At 36.2% G+C, this 26704-nt stretch overlaps 2 protein-coding genes and 2 pseudogenes across 2 annotated transcripts; 2 read left to right on the plus strand and 2 right to left on the minus strand.

Annotated features, from left to right (window-relative positions):
• Positions 1-5195: 5195 nt before the first annotated feature.
• Positions 5196-7497, minus strand: LOC118665490 (olfactory receptor 5D13-like). Its single transcript, XM_036326937.1, has 2 exons — positions 7490-7497; positions 5196-6120 (listed from the first exon to the last, which is right to left on the minus strand). The coding sequence occupies exons 1-2, from the start codon at positions 7495-7497 to the stop codon at positions 5196-5198; spliced, it is 933 nt and encodes a 310-aa protein (XP_036182830.1).
• Positions 7498-13734: 6237 nt separating this feature from the next.
• On the plus strand, positions 13735-14947 carry LOC118665491 (annotated as a pseudogene).
• A 7106-nt stretch (positions 14948-22053) lies between these two features.
• Positions 22054-22992, minus strand: LOC118665492 (olfactory receptor 4P4-like). Its single transcript, XM_036326938.1, has one exon. It carries the CDS (start codon positions 22990-22992, stop codon positions 22054-22056), a length of 939 nt encoding a protein of 312 aa, XP_036182831.1.
• A 2370-nt stretch (positions 22993-25362) lies between these two features.
• Positions 25363-26269, plus strand: LOC118663995 (annotated as a pseudogene).
• Positions 26270-26704: the final 435 nt, after the last annotated feature.

The raw sequence follows: 26704 nt of genomic DNA on the forward strand, positions 1-26704 counted from the left end.
TTGTTGATAGTATTACAGATATCTCCCATTCACCTCCCCCTCCCTTTACCATTAACCAATAGCATGAACATATCTGAAATGTTCAGGTTAATATAAGACAATTAGTATGAATCTCATAAACAAAGATGCCATTTTAGTTTTGCCTGACCAGATCAAGGTAGAAAGAAACTATTATACCCTTCATAGCTAAATGCCCCTTGTAACATTCCAAACATGTATTTCCTACATGAGGAAAAGGGAATCAGCAGGCACAAGGGGTTAGTGACAGATCAGCATGATTTAAAAAGCATGGTTTTGAAAACGTATATTTAAATTCAGTTTCAGGCTTTGTCATTTACTATGTGATCCTTGGTGAATTACTGGAATTGTCTAAGCCTCAATTTCTTTATCAATAATATTGACATGGTAATAGATATTTCATAGGTGTGTAAAAATTAAATTAGGAAATGATATTAATATACTGAGCACAAAATCTGGTAATCATGGAATCCAGGAGATGCAGATTTCTCTATCCTCACCTCTTTTTATCCTTAGTACTATGACTAATTGGTATTATTTTTAAACCCTGATATTATTTTTTTTAATCTAAGAAACAGATCAAGGATGAAAGTGGGCAGCAATGAATATCTAGGTACAATCTGAAATGTCAAAGTCTAGCTCCGCTCTTTCCTGGATCTCCCCTTGGCCCTATTTGTCTTAATTCGCCATTTACTCTCCTTCCACAAGTTGCCTCTGTTTCCCCCTTTGCTTTCTCGTTATTATCTGACTCTTTCTTGTCCTCTGTTTACAACCGCAGGTTGGTGCCTTAGGGAGGCTTAGCGAACTGCCATCGTTCTCGGGTGAATTATGGGAGCCGGGTACCAGCCAGCTTCCCTGCTGCCGGGCTGCACTGTGAGAGCATCAATTTCTTCTTCCCTTGATTGCGGTGATTATCATAACAGGCTTTGCTCTGAAAACTTTGATTTCTTCCTAGTAGCTAATTTATCAAATCTAAATTCTTCTGCTCAGTTCTACCTAAAGCCTTATCCTAGCTACCCCCCAGGATTCAACCTTCTTTATTCATGCCAGATAAATGGGAGAGAACACAAGATAGAGCACGGAGCCTGAAGCCAACTCACCTGAAGATTCTGGTTTTTGCTATTAATAGTCTCCAAGGAAGTTCCCACTCAGAATTCAAAATTATTTTAAATCTAAAGAAGTTGGTAAATATGGAAGAAGTTTACAATAAATTTTAATTGCTGCAATGGCAACATTTTTCTTTCTTAATGTCCAGAGAGAGAGAGAGAGAGAGAGAGATTGAAATTTATTTGGAAAATGAATCTGACTCCCAGAACTTATGTAGGGCTTATGTATACTTCCATGACCTTGGGGATTTTGACCCTAGAGAATCTTTAATGAATTATTTCTTTTTATATCACAAACTCACAAATTAGGTTGAATGCTCTCCTATATGTACTTTTTATAAGAATGCAATTTCTTCTAAATCACTGGAGATGATGCTTCATTAAGCCTACCTTATAAATTTCTTTTAAAAATGTAATTATATAAAATATACAAATTGATGTAGAAAATATGGTGACTAAAGTAAACTGCAAATGGAAAAATAAGTAAGCTAAAATGCAACTATTCAGAGATCATTTCTGTTAACATTTGCTGTGTGATTTTTCTATCTTTTCTATGCATAATGTGTGAGTGTGTGTGTGTGTGTGTGTGTGTGTGTGAGCACGCACGTGCATGCATGCATTAACATACATAAATAATATAACTTTTGTTATGCCTTTTTCATTTCACATAAAATAATCATTATTGTTCTTGGAAACATTTATTTATTTTTTTGAAACTAATGTGTTATCTTCCATATATGAGCAATCTACCCTTTAAGCTTATATTAACCTAATTGAATAATATAATCTCTTTGTGCCTATACCATCTTAAAAATGAAAAATATATTTTAGAAGCATGTTTAGCTCTCTAAAGCCACTGGGTACCAACCAATCCATTGGTCTCACTATGCCCAAATACCACCCAATTAGATTCATGTAAGTTTTCCCTGGGCCCTTAACAACCAACTCACCATTGCCACACTCTCTACAGAAACCCAACACAACAGAAGCTAATTTCTTACTTCATTTTTATTGTTGACACTATTACAGATCTCCACATCCCCCCTTTGCCCACCTCCACCCAACCCCCACTCCCCCTTCTCTCTGGCCATCACCACATTATTGTCTGTGTTTATGGGTTATGCATACATGTTCTTTGGCTAATTTTGTCACCTTCTTTCATCAAGCCCCCTCCCCCACCTGATTCCTCTCTCCTCTGAGATCAACAGAGGCTATTGATCATGGGGAATAGAATTATTTATCCAGAATCTTAGTGGGTCTGCATTGTTACTCCCCCCATAGGATTGGCTTGAGTCCACACTGCATCTGTTCCTCATCACTGACACCTCTACACCCTGGACCAGCTCTGGACCCAATTTCTGCACCAGAGTGACGCAAAACTAGCAACTTTCTATGTTACCTGGTATATGAATTTTCTATGCTACCTGACAAATTACCATCTACTCAGTGGCTTAAACTAATACACATATTTTATATCACACTTTCTGTAGGGCAGCAGTCTGGGCACCACGTGGCTGGGCTTTCTGGACTCCATAGAGAGTCATTAGGGTACAAATTAGGTGTCAGCCAGAGCTGTAGTCTCATAAGAAAATTAGCTAGAGAAAGCAGAACACTATTTTATTTAATTCTGTTTACCAGTCAGCAGAGGAGGGTGTGCACAGCATATATGGGGCAAGAGTGTACTTCTAGTGCTCAGCTTGGGTGATAAGGGAGACTGTGCTACTGGATCCTATAGAAATACTACATCTGGCTACTCTGCCAAGCCTGGGAGACAGAAGCTCTACCTAATACATACAAACAAACACAGGGAGGCTGCCGAAGTGAGGAGACAAAGAACATGTCTCAAATGAAAGAAGAGAACAAACTCCAGAAAAAATAACTAAACAAAATTGAGACATGCAATCTTCTAATTGCAGACAAAACACTGGTTATAAGGATGCTCAATGAATTTAGTGAGAACCTCAACAGTATTAAAAAAAAAAAAAAAAAACCGAACCAGCCAGAAATGAAGGATATACTAACTGAAATAAATGACAATTTACAGGGAATCAATAGTAGACTAGATGTAGTCAAACCAAATCAGTGATTTTGAATATAAGGAAGCAAAAAACACCCAATCAGAACAGGAAAAAGAAAAACAATAATCAAAAAAAAAAAAATGAGGCTAGGGTTAAAAGCATCTGGGATAATATCAAGTGTACCAACATTAGCATCATGAGAATGCCAGAAGGAGAATAGAGGGAGCAAGAAATTTAAAACATATTTGAAAAAAATAAAGACAGAAACTTCCCTAACCTGGTGAAGAAAATAGACATACAAGTCCAGGAAGCACAGAGTCTCACTCAAGATGAATCCAAAGAGGCCCACACCAAGCCAAGACACATCATAATTAAAATGCAAAGGTTAAAGACAGAGAATCTTAAAAGCAGCAAGAGAAAAGCAGTTAGTAATCTACAAAGGAGCTTCCATAAGACTGTCAGCTGATTCATCAACAGAAACTTTGCAGGCCAGAAGGGATTGGCAAGGAATATCACAAGTGATGAAAAGCAAATACCTATAACCAAGATTACTCTACCCAAAGGGTGTTCATTAAGAGGAAGAAGAGCCGAAACTGGTTTGGCTCAGTGGATAGAGCGTCGGCCTGCGGACTGAAGGGTCCTGGGTTCGATTCCGGTCAAGGGCATGTACCTGGGTTGCGGGCACATCCCCAGTAGGAGATGTGCAGGAGGCAGCTGATCGATGTTTCTCTCTCATCAATGTTTCTAACTCTCTATCTCTCTCCCTTCCTCTCTGTAAAAAATCAATAAAATATATTTTTAAAAAAAAGAGGAAGAAGAATAATATATATCAAAAATATGAACAATAAAATGGCAACAAATACATATATATCAATAATTGAATCTAAAAAAATAAACAAACAAGCAGAACAGAAACAGACTCATAGATACAGAGAACATTTTGATGGTGGCCAGATGAGTGGGAGGTTGAGGCAATGGATGAAAAGGTGAAGGGATGAAGAAGTACAAATTAGTTGTTACAGAATAGTCATGGGGATGTAAAGTACACCATAGGGAATATAGTCAGTAATATTCTAATAACTATGTATTGTGTCAGATGAATGCAAGATTTATCAGGATGATCACTTAGTAAGTTATATAATGTTTAATCAGTGGATTGTATTCCAAAAACTAATATAATAATGTATATCAATTGTATTTTAAAAACAAAAATGATTTTAAAACAAATAAAATATCGACACATTAATCTAATCAAATAATAGGAAATTCTATTATATGACATTTAAATTTGTTTTCTCAGAAAAAAAATTGGTTTGATATTAGAAAATTCAAAAAAATGTAAGTTGTTACATTAAAATGTTTGAGTTAGAATGAAGAAAAAGTAGCTTAGTTTAACACTCATCAAAAAATAAAAATAAAAAATAAAAAACATAACTTTGCTAATCTGGGGGAAAGGGTTCTATAAAGACATAGCAAACAACATTTTAAATATAAAATATTCAATGCTTTTCTTGTTACATCAGGAAGTCAAGGATGTACAGTTTTACTATTTGTTCAATGTTACAATGAAGTTCCTAGCACTAAAGTCAACCAAAGCAAAAAGAAAACGTGAAAGAAATAATATTGAAAAAAACAATATATTTAATCAGAGATTATATAATATGCATGTTGAACATCCAAAATAATCTATAAGTAAATTGTAAAACTACTACACTGTAGACTATGATGCTCACATCACCTCGAAAATCCCACACTTCACACGGCTTAAACTGAACTGAAAATTGACCTGGACAATCACTTGGTCATGTATACTATCACAGAAAACTTTACACTCCAATTTTTTAATCAAAAACTTAGTTTAAGTAATCAGAGCTTTCATCCCTACTATAATTTGTAATTTTAAAGTTGTTTTACTAAATATTAGGGTGAACAGATATTGGACTATCAATTGCAAGCTTACCATAGATTCATGTACTGATTCACTAATGAATAACTCTTACCAATACTCTCAAAGTGAAATAATTAATATTCTAGCTTTACATTTATCACAAGACTATGTAGTGCTGAATAACTTCTTGACTGTCTCCTTCACATCTTTGTTCCTGAGGCTGTAGATCAGTGGATTCAGCATGGGGATGACCACTGTGTAAAAGACAGAGGCCACCTTGACCATGAGCCATGAGTTCCTGGAGTTAGGAACACAGTAGAGAAAAAGAATGGTCCCATGGAAGATGGTGATGGCAGTCAGGTGGGAGGCACATGTGGAGAAGGCTTTGTGGCGCCCCCTAGTTGAAGGCATCTTCATGACTGTGATAAAAATGAAAACATATGAAGTAAGAATGATCATCAGGCTGCTTATTTCATTGAATGTGGCAGAGACTAAAATGATCTTCTGGCTAATGTAGGGATCAGAACAAGACACAGAGACAATGGCAGCATGCTCACAGACAAAGTTATTTATGATATTATTTCCTCTGAAAGATAATTCCAATAGAAAGTAGGTAAGGGTCAGGGAACAGGTTATACCCCAAGAATATGATGCACCCACTAAGAGGGAGCAAAGCTTCTGAGACATGACTACCGTGTAGAGCAGAGGGTTACACACGGCCACAAATCGGTCATAGGCCATCACGGCCAACATGAATGTTTCTGTCACCACAAATACGCAGGCAAAGAAGAACTGCATGATGCATCCTGTGAAGGAGATGGCTCTGTCTTCCACAACCAAGTTTTCTAATAGTTTGGGTGTAACCACTGTGGAGTAACAGAAATCAACAAAAGACAAATGGCTGAGAAAGTAGTACATAGGGGTGTGGAGTTTGGGATTGATCTTGATCACCATGATCATGCCCAGGTTCCCCAGCACAGTGACTGTGTAGATGGCTAAGAATAACAAGAACAGGGGCACTTGGAGTTCTGGATAGTCTGAGAAACCCAAAAGGATGAAAGTCACGTCAGCACTCTGGTTTTCTTGGTTCCTGTGGACAGAACAGGAAAGTTGACTCAGAGAAATGAGAAGCAAAATTTGGATAAGGCAGGTTAAAATGAGCAAATGTGGAGAGACATAATGAATATACAGAATGTTTTGGAAAATACTTGCTATATTATTTCAGAAGCTAGATTTGACTAATATCACAATTCTAGAGTGAATATGACATTTGTGCAGGTGAAATAATAAAAGAAGTTAGTTGAGAGACAAAGAACAAAAATAGAGTTCTCTGTTATATTTTAAATGCTCAGACTCAGTATCCTCAGAGACAATTAACATCGTGAGAAGGACCAGTCTAGTTTTTTAACTGAATATGAGTTCAGTTAAAATGCTTGTCTTGGAGAAAATACATACCATAAGTTTCTATAATTTCTTCCCTGCCTAACCAATTTAACAAGGAAAAGTTAGAACTCAAAAGGAAATTAATGATCTAACAAAATTCTCATTACAATTTTTCTTTTTTCTCTCTCTATTGTTGCTAGAGCTATTTCTAAATTTCCCTTTGGGATAAAAGCTTATATTAATACTAAAGAAGTTAGATTTGCCTATTAAATCAGGACCACTCTGTAAACTCACAATGCACTGAGACATATCTTGAGTTCTACAAAAGAAGTTCTCACAGTAAAATCCCATGGGACCTAATCTTCCTGAAGTAGCATAAAATAAGGACATTTGGGGGGGAAAGGGATTCAATGGATTTTTTTTAAATGTCTTATGCTCTTCCAAAATGCTTCAACTGCCTTTTTCTGTCATTATAAGCAATTATTCTCAACGCCATTTCCTGACTGCTCACTAAAACCTAACAAGGCACTAGGTATAAAGGGAAAGTCATTCCATGTAGAATTCTGCAAAATTCTAGGTCTTGTTATGAGCTGAAATTAAACACACCATAGTTTTCACTCAGTTTTCATGCCTTTCTCCTCCATGATCACAGGCAGCACTGAAAGGTTTCCTACATATATAACCATATCATTCACATCTCCTTGCACCTTGTCTTCTTTAGTTGTTTCTTTAAATTCCTTTTATTTAATACTTGTGGTTTGATCTTCCATCACATTTATTATGATTTCCTGAATGTACTTTTCAACTTCACATAAAACTCATTGAATGTGAATTCATAACTGAGCACATTTTTGCTCACTTTTTCCAAAATCTATATTTATTCCCTATGGCTGTTGTAACAATGTCTGAGCATCCCAGGGTTGACAAGGAAATAGTCATCATCAAAGATGAATATATCAAAGTGTTCTTCTATAGATGATTGGATAAAGATGTGCTACATATAGACAATGGAATACTACTCAGCCATAAGAAAAGATGAAATACTGCCATTTGCAACAATATGGATGGATCCTGACAATATCATGCTAAGTGAAATAAGTCAGGAAAAGTTAAGAACCATATGATTTCACTCATATGTGGGGTAGAAAACTGAAAACAACAAATGAACAAACAAGAAAAATAAATAAAAACTCAAGGACACAGAAAGAAGGGATTGAGGGGTAATAAAGGGTAAAGGGAATTAAATAAATGGTAATAGAATATTTGACTTTGGGTGGTGGGCACACAGTGAAATATACATATGATGTTTCATAGAATTGCTTACTTGAAACCTATAAAATTTTATTAACCAATGTCACCCCAATAAATTTAAAGATAAATATAATTTCTGATATATATTCATCTCATTCCTACGCACATATCTTTTCCACATGTGTAGCTTTTCACGCTACCTCCTGCCTTCTGTATTTATACCATCAGACTTGGGGCCAAAGTTCACAGTCCCTCATTTAGGCCCATGAAGTGTCAACATGCTTGTTGACTGAGAGCTCCAGGTGCTGTGCACACTCGTTGCCTTCTTTCCAGGGACATCTAACCTGGAGTGGCTTTCTCATTTTATAGCTACTCTGTGCTCAACACTGTTATAGGCATTTTAGAAAGCATGAAATTATAAAATATGGATCTCACCCTCAAATCTGTCCCTTCTGAGAATTATCTTGAGGAACTATATATATAATTACAAATGATATAGTACTACATATAATTCTTGTTTGTCATTAAAATTAAAGCTTGTGCATATAAACAGAAGGGTAAGAATATTGTGATCAACAAAAACTGAAACTTTCCTAGTGATGTGGGTCAGTGAATATTCAAATACTTCCAGTTGGCTAAGTAGATATCCTGGCAGTTAGATTGACACACATGTTTGCCTCCTGCAAAGATTACTGGAGTGCATTATCTTCTTTCTAAAGTGAAATAAAATAAGATTGAATAAACTCACCTGAGCGCAGAAGAATTTGACTTATTCATTTGCTAAAGCTTCTTTGCTAAAACTAATGAATTCCAGGAAAGTTCCTGCTGAGAATTCAACCTTTAAAAATATATATAGGGTAACAAACCTGTGAAAATATTAACAGGGGTCTACAGTGTGTTGTAATATATAAGGGAAATGATATTTCCTCTAATCTTTTATAAATAAACATGGAGATGACAGAGAAAAGGGGAAACCAAAAAGCTGAATCCTAGCACCAAGCAGTGTTACACTTATACTCCACCCAGACCCCAGGGATGTTAGCCCTGGAGAATATCATTGAAGTATTGCCTTGGAGACCGCAGACAGAGCAGATAGATGAAGTAATGTCTCATGTGATATTTTGATTGCATATAATTTCTTCTAAAGATTGGGCAATAATTTCATCATCAACTTTAACCTATCAATCTTTTGAAAATGTTAAACCAGATGTAAAACATTTTATCTTTAAATACCTATAAAATACAGAAATGTACAAAAGAAAAGTCAACTATTGGTCAAAAATTTAGAGAGAACTATTCTCAACCGTGATTGTATTTCTGGTTTTTACCTCTCTATGTAAATATATATTTATTACTGTGTACCTTGATATAAAACTTATACAATAAGTATCATATTATTGTTATACTGCCTACTATCCTTTCCTTAACATTATATTGTGAGCTTCATTTTACATGAAAACAATTTTCTTAAAATAGTACAGTTTGTATTACTCTTCTAAATATGAGTGCAGTAATACTTTAAGCAATAAAAAAAGAAAATTTAAAAAAATAATAATAAATAAATAAATAAATATGAATGCAATGCTACTCACTGCTTACAATTATTATTGACATTGAAAAACAACATTTATTGGATAAAGGACTTAAACGTAAGACGGGAAACCATAAAAATCTTAGAAGAAGCCATAGGCAGCAAAATAGCAGACATTTGTTGTAGCAATATCTTTACCGATACAGCCCCTAAGGAGAAAATAAAGAAATGGGACTACATCAAAATAAAAAGCTTCTGCATAGCAAAAGAAACCATCAACAAAACAACAAGAAAGCCCACTGCTACTTGCCAATGTTATCACCAATAAGGGTTTAATCTCCAAAATTTATAGGGAACTCATACAACTTAACAAAAGGAAGATAAACAATCCAATCAAAAAATGGGCAAAGGACCTAAAAAGGCACTTTTCAAAAGAGGACATACAGAAGGCCGAAAGACATAAGAAAACATGCTCAAAGTCATTAATCATTCGAGAAATGCAAATCAAAACAACCATGAGGTACCATCTCACACCTGTCAGAATTGCTATCATCAACAAATCAACAAACGACAAGTGCTGGAGAGGATGTGGAGAAAAAGGAACCCTCGTGCACTGCTGGTGGGAAAGCAGACTGGTGCACCCACTGTGGAAAACAGTATGGCGTTTCCTCAAAAAATTAAAAATGGAACTTCCATTTGACTCAGTTATCCCACTTATAGGAATGTATCCAAAAAAAAAAAAAAAACAGAAACACCAGTCAGAAAGAATATATGCACTCCTATGTTTATAGCAGCACAATTTACATAGCTAAGATTTGGAAACAGCCTAAGTGCCCATCAGCAGATGAGTGGATTAGAAAACTGGTACATCTACACAATGGAATACTACACTGCTATAAAAAAGAAGGCATTCTTACCATTTGCAACAACAGGGATGGAACTGGAGAGCAATATGCTAAGCACAATAAGACAGTTGGAGAAAGATAAATATCACATGATCTCACTCATTTGTGGAATATTATGAACAACATAAACTGATGACCAAAAACAAAACCAGAGTCATAGAAACATCGAATAGACTGTCCAATCTATGAGGGAAGGTGGGGTTTGAGGGGGTAAGAGATCAACCAAAGGACTTATATGCATGCAATGGACACAGAGTAGGAGGGTGAGGGCATGTGCTGGGGGGTGGGGACAGCCGGGGAGAGGTCAATGGGGGGAAAAAGAGACTTATGTAATACTTTCAACAACAAAAATTTTTTAAAAAAAGAAAAATAACATTTTCATTTTCTATTACTTTTATTTATTTAGAAGTAATATTCATAAATATTATTGGATAAAAAAGACACCCCCGTGTATTACCCATGTAAACACTCCACGATTGGCTAATTACAGAGAAACACCTGGAGGTCCCGCTGCTTCTAATTGTCACTGTCCCATGGTAGCTGACAGTCATGCAAAAACAAGAAGCAGTCATCACTTTGGATGATACTAACCAGGGGCCCTAAAGTAAAGGCATTCGAGTGCCCTCGGCGGTCACGGATCTGTCTCTTGCTCCAACAGTGTTTGGACGGAACAAGCCTAGGGACTCCCTCCCCTTCTGCCAGCCTCCAGCCACTCTCCAGCGTCTTATCCAGTCACCACTTTCAGAATCACCTCTGAGGAAGATGGCTGCCAACGGGAAGGCAGACTGCAAGATAGTGCATGAGAGAACGAAGGGAGAGTGTGTGGTCGCACGGGGAGTGTTTGTTTGTGAATTGAGGGACAGCTATACCCCAGGGGACTGTGGGGGATTGCCGGATGGGGTTCCCCTGACCGGGCAGAAGCCACTGCTGCTGGGATCCCTCCTGGAGGGACCGGCTCTGACATGGAGACCTTCATCTTGAAGGGGTGAGTGGATGTTGTTGGAAGCCTGAAAATCCCGGGAATCTACAACAAGGGCACCCAGCGAACAGCTGCAAACCCAGGAACACAGGTCCCCAGAATCACCTCTGAGACCAGCAAACACACCATGTTTTTTTCTACCTTAACTCCTTATTGCCGAACAACCATGAGCTCGCAAATTCGTCAGAATTAATCCACCCAGGTGGAGGCTGCAGCCAACTGCCCAGCCAACCTGCGTCTGCGGGCCCCTGACACCTACCTCTCTCGGGGCTTCTTTTTCAATCAGGATGATGTGGCTCTCGAGGGCATGGGTCACTTCGGAGAAGAAGCATGAGGGCGCTAAACATCTCTTAAAGCTGCAAAAACAGCGTGGTGGCCGCATTCTCTTCCAGGACGTGCTGAAGCCTCCCCAGGATGAGTGGGCAAAACTCAGGACACCAGGGAAGCCGCCCTGGCCTTGGCGAGGAACCTGAACCAGGCCCTTTTGGAGCTGCAGGCCCCGGGTTCTACCCGCACAGACCCTCACCTCTGTGACCTCCAGGAGAACCACTTCCTGGGTGAGGAGGCGAAACTCATCAAAAAGATGGGTGACACCTGACTAACATCCGCAGGCTGCCGGCCCCCAGGCTGGGCTGGGCGAGAATCTCTTCGAAAGGCTCACCCTCAAGCAGGACTAGCAGCCTGTGGAGCCCAGAGGCCTTTGAGGGCCCCTCTGCATCCCCTGGTGTCTGGCTTTTTCCTGAGCCTCTTCCTGAAACTACTAGCCATTCTTTTAACCACCCTGCAGCCCTCTCGCATGCATTGGACCAAATGAAACAATAAAGCTTTTTGCAGGAAAAAAAAAAAAGTAAAAAGGAAGGAAGGAAGGAAGGAAGGAAGGAAGGAAGGAAGGAAGGAAGGAAGGAAGGAAGGAAGGAAGGAAGGAAGGAAGGGCATTCATTAGCATCTACCCAGGGAGAACTTTGGCCACCTCCTTTCTGGTATGAATAAAACTCATATTGGTACCTTCATTTATTATTCTTTAAAATTTGCTATTATAAACATATGGAAATATAAACTGAGTGCATTTCATTTCAGAAATGTCTAATTGTATCAAAAGTCTTTTTTAAAATCATTCTATCAATTTGCAATTTTAAGAGCAATGAAAATGTAAATGGTTGAAGAAATAAAAAAGTTAATATTTTTTAAAAAAGAAAAATATCATATATATTGTTTAAGAATCTGCCATATCTTAACATATAAATATCTCAATCTCCTTACTTGATTTAATAGAAAGGTGTCAGCAAACTTTTACTGAAAAAATTCATCTAGTAAATATTTTAGGCTTTGAAAGCCATATAGTCTCAATCTTAACTCTTTAATTCTATGTCTTAGCATGCCTGCAGCCCTAAGCAATACACCAATAGGCATGGCTCTGTTTATTTATAAATAACTAAACATTTTATTTATAAAAAGACAGTAGACAAGATTTGATTTGTAACTCATAGTGTGTCAACCCATGCAAAGCAAATTAATTACTTGATTGTACAACATCCAAAATTATTTCCAGTTCAGTAGGCAGATGTCCTTTGAGTAGTAATACAGGAACCTGGTTCATAATGTGATCATTATAATGTAATTATAATATAGTGGGAGAAACAATAATTTGCTTTAAAATATATTTCACTTTTCTGCATTGTCACTATGCATAAGTTGTTTTATTTGTTTTGTTTAGTTTTTTACTTAAACTTTTGTCGAGCATATTAAGAGTACTTCTCTTGAGATCCTTGAATAATGTCAAAGATTTTTCCTGGTTGGCAAAATCATAATAAGACTTTGAATTTGGGGCGAGACTATACTAAGATAGATTACAGGAACAAGAAAGAAAAACAAAAGACTTTTTTATTGTTGAGAGTATTAGAGATGTCCCCCCTTTTTTTTCCTCCCCCTTAACTCTCACCATCTGATTCCCTCCCTGCCCCAGGCCTTCACTACCCTATTGTCTGTGTTCATGGGCAATGCATATATACATATAAATTATTTTATTAATCTCTTCTGCCCCCCCTTCCCTCTGAGATTCATCAGTCTGTTCCATGTTTCCATGCCTCTAGTTCTATTTTATCAATCAGTGTATTGTGTTCATTAGATTCCACATGTAAGTTAGATCATGTCTGTCTTTCTAGTCCACTGCTGGTGGGAGTACAGACTGGTGCAGCCACTGTGGAAAACAACGTGGAGTTTCCTCACTATTAAAAATGGAACTGCCATTTGACCCAGTGATCCCACTTCTAGGAAAAGACTTTTAAAGCAGAGAAGATGGTATGGACCAAAGTAGGAATTTGGATGTTCATATTTCTGTCGATTAGAAATAGGTTTTATGCAGGTAGCAGTACAAGATAAGGTTGGAGGATTGGAGGAGCCACAATTTGTAAGGGATGCAGTAGGGATTTGTGTCAGTTGTTGAACCCTGTAATGTGGTTTTGTACCAAAAGGACAAGTGTTGAATAATGAAGAGGTTGTGGTTGTAAAAAGGTATCGGTATTGGGAATGAAATTTGGTTCTAATATTATAATCACAGGATTTAATTTTGCTGGACTAATTATTTATGCAGACATTCTCATTTTAGTTTGGAAAGGAACTTTTTATTCTTGACAGCCTTTCATTGCAGGTAAGCCAATGGTTCCACTAACTAATGATAATTGTACAGGTACCTTGCAATGTCAAGTAATCAACATTAGTATTATATATGAGAATATAGCATCCAGCATCTAATAACCTAATCAGGGGCCTGAAGATGTCTCTAATACAGAAGAAAAACAAAAGGGAACTCTCAGTAATGTCTTCAAACATTTCAAAGCTACAATGTGAAAGGCTGGCCTTGTTTTCTGTGTCCTCAAGAGAAAGAATTCATCCCATTACTTTAAAAACCACAGAAAACAACAAAAAAGGAACTTTCCACAGTACCCAAAAATTCCTATAGCCCCTGGGTTGCACAGTTTCACTGATAGGACGTGAGAAAGGGCTGTACAGACATAAACTTCAATGTAAGTAAAAGGAAGGAGAGGGCTCTTGAGAAAGAATACAGAAACAATGAAACTTCATAATATCTCTCAGCATTTCCCACCTCCTGTAACTAATCCTCATGCTTGCATAGAGCTCTCAATAAGATCACTTCATTTTTGGTCTTCTCAAAATACCCTGTTGTTTTTAAATTATCTTCATGCTTCTCAAAACCCAGAATGTGGCTACTGAAAATCATCTTCTTAACCCTTTGGAGGCCGCAGTTTACACTCTCCTGCCCCACGGATAAGGTCCCCCGAGTGTGTCCACCCATTGATGCAAAAGGCGGTGGGGGAGCTGGAAGGCTCCCTGTCTTAGCCCTACACCCATGAGATCCGAGGCACGTGCTTCGTGCTGAACCTCAGCCTGGCCCGCAACCCACCGCACTTTGCACCAGTATTGTGGCTCAAGGCTCCAGAGGCCACTTTTACCAAGGCCGGAATCTGGGTTATCCCTTTGGGGATTTCTTACGTCGATGACCGTAGACGTGCAATTCTTAAAGAATGGGCAGACCCTGGGCGAATCGGAAAACTTTGAAGCAGCTGTTGACAAACTGACCCATACTCCGCTTATTGCCAATGTGTATTACATTGTCGGTGGCCTGGCCCCCGGGGAAGGAGCAGTCATCACCAGGAACAGAAGTAGCCCAACATTCATTTGGCCTCTAGATCCTTTCAATGGAGCGTGGTTCCAAGTTGAGACAAATCATGGTCACTGGAAGCCAGCACCTGAGATGGATGACGGAAGAACACCTGCCATCAAAGCCCTTACTCGCACCGGCCAAGCAAACCTCTTCCAGATTTTGCCAGTGTTTCCGACTGAGCGCTGACAACCCAGACAAGTGCATGAGGAGGATCAGAAACCTGGGTTAAAAGGAAGCAAGCAGAAGAGTGAACTCACCTGCTAGGACAGGTGATTTTTTAAAAATGAAATTCTTGAAGAGCTGCACTTTAAAAAACAAAACAACGTGAAAGGACGGTATTATTTTATGAACAATGCAGGCTCCTTCCTCATCAAACTTCTCAACTGTGTGAGGTGGGGGTGGGGCAGGGAGATCCCTTTGGAGCTGCATGTGGTGAAGTGGGTAGCAGGCTCCTCGCATTCCCTTCCCTTCATGGTTTGCCTTGCCCTCCCCAAGCTTCCTCTATTTTGGCTGGAACCACTACTTCAAAGATGATTGGTCTCAGAGGTCAAATCCTATCCCAGCTTCTCGCCATTACATAGCTATGTTGTCATACCTCAACTTACAAAGAAATAAGCTCTTTGTTCATTATGAAGTGTCTGTAGAAGTCTGAGAGAGAAGATTCTTCTCAACAAAATGGAGAGCTCTCATTTGAATAGAGCCTGTTTGATGTTTGTTAGTCTAACCTTTGGCCACGTGGTGGGATTCCATGTAGTGGGATTCTCATTTTGTATAATGTTTCTAACCTGATGTACTCCCTTTTTCTAAATAGCTACTTTCTTACTGCATTTTGAAAGCAATATACAGCCAAATAATGTCTGATGACCACATCATTAGTTAATAAAATGCTGGCAAATAAAAATTTCCAAGATTAAAAAAAACAAAACAGAATGTATTCACACCTGACAGGTTGGTTGAACTGCCCATCCTATAAAAGTAATTATTATAGTAATTAAATAGGCATACTCTAACCTTGCTAATCAATAGGATTTGGTTTAATTCAAGATTTATTAATTCTTGTGTATAAATGAGGAGACCATTCTTGCAAACATATTGAAGTATAAAAATATAGCATACTATGAAAAGTAAGAAATGTAATTTGAAATAGCCTCTCAAATCCAATATGATAATAGGTGATGGATGGATAAATAGATGATGATGATGATAGATAGATAGATGATAGATAGATAGGGCCAGAAGCAGAGATAGAGATAACAATACCTTTGAGAATAGAAAGTATGAAGTGTGTACCCATGACTAGTGCTCTACGTAGTATAACTAGGATAATTCTCAAATAATGAGATTAGACACTTTCCTTTATCTTTCCATGATCTAAGCTGGGTCTCCTGTATGGCACATATTTCAGAAAGGATTAAAGAGTAAAGAAAAACGTGGTATGGATTTCTTAATTTGCATTCTAATATTATTTCAAGCAAGAGACAACTTTTTGCTTGTTTTCATTCATTTTAGTTTGACGTAATGAGAAAAAATGTTGGTATTAATTTCCCCCAGTATTGCAGCTTAGGCTCTCATTTATCTGTGGTCTTATTCTCAACAGAATTACATAATAATTAGATTGTTCTTCAAATAGTCCACTACAAAATCCCTCTGCAAAAATCGTAGCAGAAGTCTGAATTTGTCTTTCCTTTGCAACCGATACAAATACAACATCCACTAGATGGCAGGGTGACACCATAATTTAAATCAAGACTCAAATCTCATCCTATTGATTGCTTTAAAGAGAGCAACAGAGAAACCAATGGAAAGCAAAATGTTCATAGTTTGAATATATTCATTCCACACCCCTTTCTTTCAAGGATAAGGGAACAAATGTCCAAAGATGGTGAATTACTTGACCACATTCAAGCATAGACACCTTTAATGTTTACCTTTATTTTTCCATTTATTAATTTTGAGCTACAAATATTGTTGTGTAGCAGTGTTAGCTTGGTCACTTACACAGTCACATAGTTTGGGGAATAAAGCATATTAACAGCTTACTGCAATTCACTTATAATAAATAAATGCACAAATAAAAAGTGGATTCAAAATATATACAGATATTGGTATAAAAATAAAAATCTTTTCAAAAATACAATTCTTTCTAAAAGCAACAAGCAAACTAAAATTGAAAATTCATTTACCTATTTATATGACACACACATGTGTCATTTCTATATGCATGCATTTATAGTTAGAAGGTGTCATGTATACGACATTAAATATTACAGAATTGAAACAGAACATTTAATTACATTAATAGACTTAATGGCAAAGTTAAATCCAACACTGTCCTATATATTTGAGAAACTCAGAAACAAAGAGATCCAGTAAAGTTAAAATTAAAAATTAAGTTAGTAATTTCTAAATTAATTTCATTGTTGTCATAGAAAATATTCTGAATGACTTGAGCCTTTTTAAATTCATTGTGGCTTGCTTTAAAATCCAGCAAATGATCAATTGTGGTAAATTTTCTATTGTATTGAAAAACATGTGAATGCTGGTTTTCTTGGAAGTCCTATTCTGTAAGCATTAACTAGGTCAAATATGTTCATTATATCATTTAGAACTTCTATACCCTTAGACATGTATTGCTTTACTCATCAAATGAACAAGGATGGTAAAGTCTCCCATGATGATGAAGGACTTGTCTATTCTAATAGCTCTGGAAATTTTATTACCTATTTTGAAGATCTATCATTGAGTGCACAAACATTTGACTTGTAATCTTTTTTTATTAGGGAAACTTCTATATCGTATGAAATAATCTTCTCTATCTTTAGTAGTTATATTTACTTAAAACCTTATTGTAATTGCATGAGCTTTCTTTAGAGATAGTTTGCTTTGTATATAAGGGGTAGACAAAAGTAGGTTTACAGTTGTTTGTATGAAAAATAATACAATAATTAGTAAATATTAAGATAAGAATAAACTGTGCTTTATGTATTCACAACTATAAACCTACTTTTGCCCCACTCTGTATTTTTATAATAAGTAAAATAGATGAAAACATGCATAACTTACTGGGAAATTTACCCAGGCCTATACCTCACAGAAACATTTATTTATATTCACCAAACTCTATGGCAAAATTATGATTATATACAAGAATGTTTTTAAAAAAAAAAGACACCTTAGAAAGCTATCAACACTTTTATGTATAAAACTTGGGGTGTGTTCATACAGTGAATACTATACAGCAAAGAGAAAAAAGAAATTTGCAAACAACTAGATGAATAAATGTTATAAACATACTGTTGATCAAAAGAAGCCAGATACAAAAGAGCATATCCTGTATACTTTTATTTACATGAAGTTAAAAACAGGTAAAATATTGGTGTTAAAAATTTGAATATTAACTGTATTTGCATGAGAGGAGGCTGATAAAATGACCAGATATGCTTCTGAATTATGTTCATGTCCTGTTTCTTGATCTCTGTGCTTGTTAGAGATGTGTGCTCATTTTGTTAAAACTCGTGATGCTGTCCATGCCCTTTTCTATATGCATGTTAACATATATAATTGTATAAAGATATTATACAAGTCAAATTTTAAAAAAGGATGCCGAAATGATATGTGAAAAAAGGAGAACGCAGAGCATAAAGCTTTAACTGTATTAAAAGAAACAAACACTATGTTACAATAACCTAGAATCCACAGTGAAATTAGAGCAGTTATTAATATGTATATACCCAATGACAAAGCAAGAATAGCCACTAAGCAGAAACTATAGGCGATGGGAAGAGACATACACAGAGATTCTCAATAAAGGCAAAAGAAAAAATTCAAATACTTAGTAACTAGGGATACATTCCCAAGAAATGTAACCACATATATCTCAAAGCATTTTTTTCAATTTCATATGAGCAGTTATAAAAATTGACTATATTTTAACCAATGAGTAAAGCATTCATAATGCCAGCAAAATGATGAACATGTAAATAGCATTTTTGAACATTAATCATTCATCATATAAATTAAAATAAGAAATATAAGAAAAAATTTTCTTAGTGAAGCATCTTCAAGGATTTCATCCATCAAAGAAGTTTCCTAAGAAGAAAAATTCCTCATATTTGAGGAAAGATATTTGACAATCCTTAGAAACCCTTCTGGGGAGAAAATCATTTGCGCAATCCTTTGATGGAATTTAATGCAATTAAGAGCATCTTTGGGGAGTTGAATTCACTCACCCAAGCATATGTTTTACTTAAAAAATGTTTTCCTTTATTAATGTTTTATTCTTAAAATCTTTATTGTTGAAAGTATTACATATGTCCCCTTTTCTCCACATTGACCCTTTGTAGTGCCCCTGCCCCCCTTGTTTAAAATTTTTAATCATTCTTTCTTACATTTATCTAATCGAAAAATCTCTTCCAACTCTACTTTCTACGTTTTCTTCTATACCTGTTATATCAAGAGTAATATCCTTGATCTAGTTTTTATAAGGACTTCCTCCTTGCTGGCAAGCTTGAAATAAAATTTTGATAGTTTCATCAATTTATTTGAAGTGTTCATATTTTTTTTTACCTGACTAATTTCCTTTCTAGGTTGTTTGATGATTAGACAAATTTTAATTCTCAGAGTTTCAGTTTACTCGATTGGTAAATAAAGCAGATAGTTAAATCATTATTTCAAAGCTACAGTTCTTAGAGCTTTTTAAGAAAAAAATGTTCACAATACCAAATGTTGATTGAAATCATATTTTATTGCAATGTTACTTAAACATGTATGGACATAAGTTAGAAAAAACTTATGCTTATATTTCTAACATGATTAAAATGTTTGTATAATATGAAATATTATGTTATAATTCTCAGTTCAAATGTTTCACAAAATTAATTTACACATTAAAATAATAACAACAATAATAAAATTATTTTCAGCAGTTTCTATTTGAAGAGCAATACTCTTTTTCATTTATCCTCACAATTACCTCATGAGGTAATTACTATTAGCTTTTTTTATAGAGGAAGAAAGCAAAATTGCCTTACTAGGGCCCCTCAACTAGGATGATATTATTCATCTATATTTTAGTGTTCAACTGTACCAACTTCATATTTTTTTTATTTTGAGCATGATGAGAGAGCACTTGGCTATAATTGTCATCTCAGTTATTAGTGTAACTTTATAATTCCTCAATAACTAATAATAAAATGTATCTTATTGAATGATAAATTTAATGGTTTAACCAAAATAAAGTATTAAAAATAAAACTTTGTTAATAATTTTTTCATTGCTTCAAAGTAAACTTTAATAAATTGATACAAATTGACATGTATCATGGTGTAGACTGCATTATAATTTCACTCTAAATTCAGTTATCAACTGTTCAAATAACAATTTTCTTGAATTTTTAATACATCTACAAACATGTTACTTTTAAGGACAAGTCTTCAATAATATTTCTCTATTTGAACTTCTCTACAATTTTTCATTATACACATGACATTATTTTATCATACTAGACTATAGAGGCCCGGTGCATGAATTTGTGTACAGGTGGGGTCCCTCTGGGTGGCCTGCAGGGATTGAGCTGAAACTGACAGTCCAATGCCGCCTGCAGCTTCTACCTGCCATTCCCGCTCATCCCAGCCTGCTTCAGGCTCACACCCAATCAGCCCTGATGGGGAGAGGCTTGTGCTGCTGCAGCAGCAGCACTCGCCAGTCATGAGCCCTGTGTCTGGTGCCCTCCCAAGGGGAGTGGCCTGTGGGATCGGGCTGAAACCGGGTCTCCGGCATCCCCCGAGGAGTCCTGGATTGCGAGAAGGTGCAGGCCAGGCTGAGGGACCCCACCAGTGCATGATCAGGCCTGGGGAGGGACCATGAGAAGGCTCCAAGGCGTGTCCGGCCCATCTTGCTCAGTCCTGATTGGCCGGACCCCAGCAGCAAGCTAACCTACTGGTCGGAGCATCTGTCCCCTGGTGGTCAGTGCACATCATAGCGACTGGTCAACCAGTTGACTACCTGCCCCCTGGTGGTCAGTGCACATAGTGAGCAGTTGAGCAGCCTTAGCATCCATTAGCATATTATGCTTTGATTGGTTGTTCGGTTGTTCTGCCGTTTGGTCTATTTGCATATTACCCTTTTATCATACAGGATTCATTTATATATTCAGTCTATATCCATTTTTTCTCCCTAACTTGTGCAATATAATATCTTACTCCATTCCACCATGTTATTTTAATGATGTCTAATGAGTCCTCTTTTATTAAATAATCAACAAAATTGTTATTTAATCAATTATTTGAAAAATTCAATTATATAGAACTCTATAGCTATCTAAATGCATAGAAGTTCCCTAGAAACTGGAAATTTGTCATTCTCATTTTGATGGTAATAGAAAAAAATTTTTAAGCATACTCTAGATCAGCTAATTTCAATACCAGCATTTACATTTGTTTTTACAATCCACTGGCTCCAAATACCTTTTCACTGGGGTATCCATTCTTCTCAGACATTTACAAGTAGCCAGACATTTTACTCCTCTGGCATAATCCCATTTGTGTCTAATAATAACTAGACCCCTGTTATACACTCAAATGTGGCTTAGTTTGGACAATAACTTATATGGCTACTTTATTTATAACCAATGCCACCATTTCATTACTACATTAAGAAGAGTTTTATAGCAAAATTTTCTGTGATTATTAAAATTTTGTGATTTTAAAATGCTTTTATTAAAATCATTTTAGAAAAACTCTTCCAATTTTTATATAACCATTATTTTTACATAAAGAACATTTTTATTATTTAGTGCCCACATAGCTAATTTTTTATTTTTAAATTGTTACAATGAATGTGGAAATCATAAGCTAAGTAGTAAAAATAATTCTAAATTTCTGATGCTTTTTTTTTATGAGAATGCAGGAGGGTAACAAAGTCATATGGACCCTCTGGATCTAGGATGATCAATATGAGAGTTCATCTGGAGACTCATTCATGGAACCAGAGCACAGGGAGATTCAAAAAGTGATCACCAGTTAACAACTTACAGATATCGCAAGAGAAAAAAATATCAAAGAAAAGCATAACTTAACTTAAATAAGGAAATGATGACTCAAATTATTGGCAGACGTAAATAAGAAATACAGATCAATAAATAAAGAAGAATGTATGTTATAGTAAATTACAATATTAATGAAATGACAACAGTGTCATGGTTATTTTTCTTACAGCATAGTTCCTGGTTTAATCATCTTAAGTGAAACAAATTTCATTTGAACAAGGTATGTAATGAGGAGGGAAAGTACCTTTCAGATGGCCTGCCTTCCAATCAAAAATGGTTTCTGGCACCACACTTTCCTCAAAGCATTCTTCATCTCCATGTTTCTGAGTGTATAGATTAGAGGGTTGAACATGGGAGCAATGATGGTGTAGAAAAGAGCAAACACTTTATCTTCTGGAAAAGTTGTGGCTGGTCTAATGTAAATGAAGAGGGCAGGCACAAAGAACAGGACCACCACTGTGATGTGAGAACCGCAAGTGGAAAGAGCTTTGGCACGGCTCTCTGCAGGGGAAGCCCTGATGGTGTACAATATCATAAAGTAAGATGCCATCAAAATCACAAAAGTCACCAAAGCGATCAGACCTGAATTAACAATTACCAAGAGACCAATTCCATAGGTGTCAGTGCAAGCCAATTTCAGCCAAGGATACACGTCGCAGAAATAGTGATCTATCTCACTGGGGCCACAGAACGGTAAAAAGATGGTGAGAAGAAACTGACTGGCAGAGTGGACAAATGCCCCAGTGCAACAAGCTACGATGATCCTGTTACACTTTTGTCTGCTCATGATGATGACGTAGCGCAGGGGCTTGCAGATGGCCACGTAGCGGTCATAGGCCATCGCTGTGAGGATAAAGATCTCAATGCCTCCAAGGAAGTGGAGGATAAAAAGCTGTGTCATGCAGTTATTATAGGAAATGGTCTTCCTTTCTGCCAGTAAATCAGTCATTAGCTTGGGCACCACTGTTGATGTATAGCAAAGGTCAGAGAGAGAGAGGCAATTAAGGAAGAAATACATGGGTTGGTTAACTAGCGGACTGCATGTGATAGAAATCATTATGAGCAAATTTCCCATCCAAATAACAATATAACAAAGTAAAAACAATACAAAGTAGAGGATTTCAATGTTCTTGTTTTGAGATAGTCCCAGGAGAATAAACACAGTGACATTATTTCTATTTTCCATGGCCCAGTGCAGAGAAAATGCATTAATAGTTCCCTGAAAAGAATGCATAAGTCCTAAGTCAATGTTGGAAATGTTCATGGATAAGATTGATGATAACACTAATATCATGAAACTACTAGTATGTTTAAGGAATGGAAATGTTCCCAGTGTTTCAGAAAATAAATATCTGATATTTAATAATTTCAAAATTAGTCTCATGGTGATCTCCATAAGTCAGTCTTTCAGGACATTATGTTCAATCTTGATATTAATAAAAATGAATGCATTCAGTCCTGGCCGCTGTAGATCAGTTGTTTGGGCATCATCTGTGTACTGGTTTGGTTCTCTGTCTGGGCAAATGCCCAGGTTGCAGGCTTGATCCCCAGTAGGGAGCATGCAGGAGGCAGCTGATAGATGTCTCATTCTCACATCAATGTTTCTCTACCTTCTTCTCTCTAAAAATCAATTAAAATATTTTAAAAATAAGAATTCATTCAATCAATTTAAAATGTTTTAAAATTATTATTAGGTGCCAAATATTTTCCAATTCTAAAGTAATATATCTAAGTCCTTGGAAAGACATTACTCTGGATCTTTTCAAACTCATATTTGTTAAAGATGCAAGTACTAGTCACACAGAGTTTTTGTTTAATGTATAGAAGCAAAGATTCACATAGTGATACATCTACATTTACATAGTGGAAGACAAAAACTCTACAAGGGGCCCATGCAATTGGTTCGAATCATTTTTTGATTGCTTATTTACTTTTAACTTAGTGACTCATGAAGGTAAAATTCTGATATTGTGTAATAGAAGCGTAGCTTTTTCTATAGGGACATCAATAATAATCATATATTTAAAAGAACCACAGAATAAAGGAATAGTTAAAATTTCTAAAGAGAAGCATACAGCAGTCATCCCTTCGTGGTTTTGCTCTTGACTCGGTGTATCAAATTTTACAAGTCAATTTCTTCTCAGTGGTTTAAATAAAAGTATGAATTTTTGTTCTATATTTGTTCAATCAATACCTTTTGCCAAAACTTATAAAGATCTTGACACTGCATAATTCATTAAAAAAAAGTTTGTGGGAAAGTTTTATATGAAGACAAACAGATGGGACCTAGGTTCTATTACTAATTATAGCAGTGTGTGAATTTGGGTCCCAGTCACTTTATTTCTTTGAATTTAAGTTAGCTCATTTGTGAAATGAGGACTTGAACTTTGTCACAAAAATGAAACTCAAATAAATCAATAAATGACCTTTGATTTATTAACCATAGCAGTATTCATTGCTGATTTTATCTCAATGTTAGTCTTACTAAGTCAGTAACCTGGTAACCACATGGTCCAATTCTCTTTACTATAAATTCTGACCTCAAAATTGTATCATTAATACTCACCACCTTTTCTTAAAATGTGTGCTATACCTTCTGCCCTAATCTTGTCAATTTGTTTCAAATTCTCTCCTTCTTATTATTTTATAGATTTAAGTTACTGTGTCACCTTTCAATTAAAAATACCTTTGTAATGGGTCTTTAAAACGAATTTATTTCTATGGTGCAATTTTAAGATTTAGAATTAGCTTATAGTGACGCCATTGAAAAATAAGGGTTCATGCCTCCAATTATAGTATGTAAATACTTCCTTACTTACAAACAAATAAACACTATTTAAAAATAATGTTTTAAAAGCTGTTCTAATTTTTACTCTTAAAGTAATTGCTTGTTCATATGAATGGACATAAATAAGACCATTATTTAAATCCTGTGCATGGAAATAACCACCTGAATTGTTCTCCCCTCCCATTCCCCAGAAACTACCGCCTGTATTTCTGACTTCTCAGCTATGGAGTATGAGATCTCTAGTTTCTATTCTTGAGGTAGTCATCCAGTTTAAGTGGGAGCTCCTATCTTTATATCCTTCAACAGTTTGTTATCTAAAATGGAGAGAAATACTTTTTCCCTTAAATAAATCAGATAGTTATGAGTTTCAAATTCAAAACTGGATGAAAAATTTTGAAATAAATAAATAAATAAAACATTGGGTAAGCAAATATGGTATTAAGTTTAGTTTGAAGCACATGCAAGAGTAATAATACCTTAGAGAGGTAAAAATTTAAGTAAATATTAATTGTATCTATTGATCACCTAAGTGCTACTTAGCAAACCAGAACTTGAACCCAGAGTTTTCTGAGTCTAGATCCTGAGTTCTTATATAAAAATGTAGTAAAAGCAACAGAGTAAATTTATGTTAACAATACCACTTTTTCATCTAATTATTTCCTTTTTTCTAATTATTTTATGTAAAGCCAGATAACGTCTAAAGTTATTGTCCTTGAATCATTCAGGCATTCTAATTTTGATATGCAGATGACAAAATGAGGTAATAAATTAATCCAGGAGGACCTTGAAACCTTTTTTTTGAGGAAGATGATTACAGCTAAGCCAGATAAAACACCAATTCAGGTATTACATGAATATGGCATGAAGACCAAGAACTTCCCGGTGTATAAATGTGAAAGATCCAATATGCAAATCCAAGTGCCCAGTTTCACCTTCAGAGTAACCGTTGGTGACATAACCTGCACAGGTGAAGGTACAAGTAAGAAGCTGGCAAAACGTAGGGCTGCAGGGGCTGCCCTAAACATTTTGAAAGCCAATGCAAGTATTCCCTTTGCCATGTCTGACCCCATAATGACTGACCCTTCCAAACAATCAATGAATCAGCTTAATCCTATTGGTTGATTATAGGAATTGGCTATTCATCATGGCTAGTCATCATTACTAAATATACCCTTTCCTAGGAGGGAGGACCTGCTCATAAGAAAGAATATATGACAGTTTGCAAGCAAGAGTCATTTATGGAAACTGGGTAGGGGACATCAAAAAAAACAAGCCAAGAAAAATGCTGCTGAAACTTTTCTTAACAAATTCTGTAATATTTATCCAGAAAATTACATTTCTTTAGCAAATGCAGCAAGACATTCTTTAGGATGTACTTGGCATTCTTTAAAGAATTCTCAGGGTGAAAAGATCGACCTACTAAAAAGAAGCCTCCTCAGTAGTCCAAATATTGATTACAACCAATTGCTTAGTGAAATCACCAAGGAACAAGGTTTCACTATAACGTATTTGGATACAGAAGAACTGAGTGCCAACGGACAGTATCAGTGTCTCACTGAACTCTCCCCGAGTCCCATCGTAGTCTGCCATGGCTCTGGGATCTCCTGTGGCTATGCACAGTGATGCCGCCCACAATGCTTTGCAGTATTTAAAGATAATAGCAGAAAGAAAGTAAACTTGGAGCAACTTGTTGAAAGTAAACTTGTCAACTTCAGCAGCACATACAAAGTTCCTCTGTCACCCCTTCTCAAGCAAAGTGTTGACTGTAATGTTTGAGTTTGTGTGTCATTTCTAAATCTCATAGATTCCATCAGCACTCTAGAGTCAATTATTGCCTAGTTGTTATTAAACTCTTTTTAATGGCTTCAACTTTGTATTGGTGTATTGTATTTACAAACTTTGTACCGTAGGCAGGGTGTAGCACCCATTAGACAATGCCACGTACATAGAAGGAAGAAACTGCATGCTTTTTGATGATGATGATGATGATGAAATGATGAAATAAAACTGCTAATAGCAGTCTTTCTTCCTGGTGCTTAGCCTCGTCTTTGTGCAAGACTTTGCAAAGGGAATTCTAAGGAAGCCCCTTGGAATGACAGTGTTGAGGATG

This window comes from Myotis myotis, unplaced genomic scaffold, assembly GCF_014108235.1.
Source record: "Myotis myotis isolate mMyoMyo1 unplaced genomic scaffold, mMyoMyo1.p scaffold_m19_p_10, whole genome shotgun sequence".
Lineage (NCBI taxonomy): Eukaryota > Metazoa > Chordata > Mammalia > Chiroptera > Vespertilionidae > Myotis > Myotis myotis.

Bases quoted from the DNA above. Each gene is read 5' to 3' on its own strand.
- LOC118665492 (XM_036326938.1), bottom strand. From the start codon at position 22,992: ATGGAAAATAGAAATAATGTCACTGTGTTTATTCTCCTGGGACTATCT.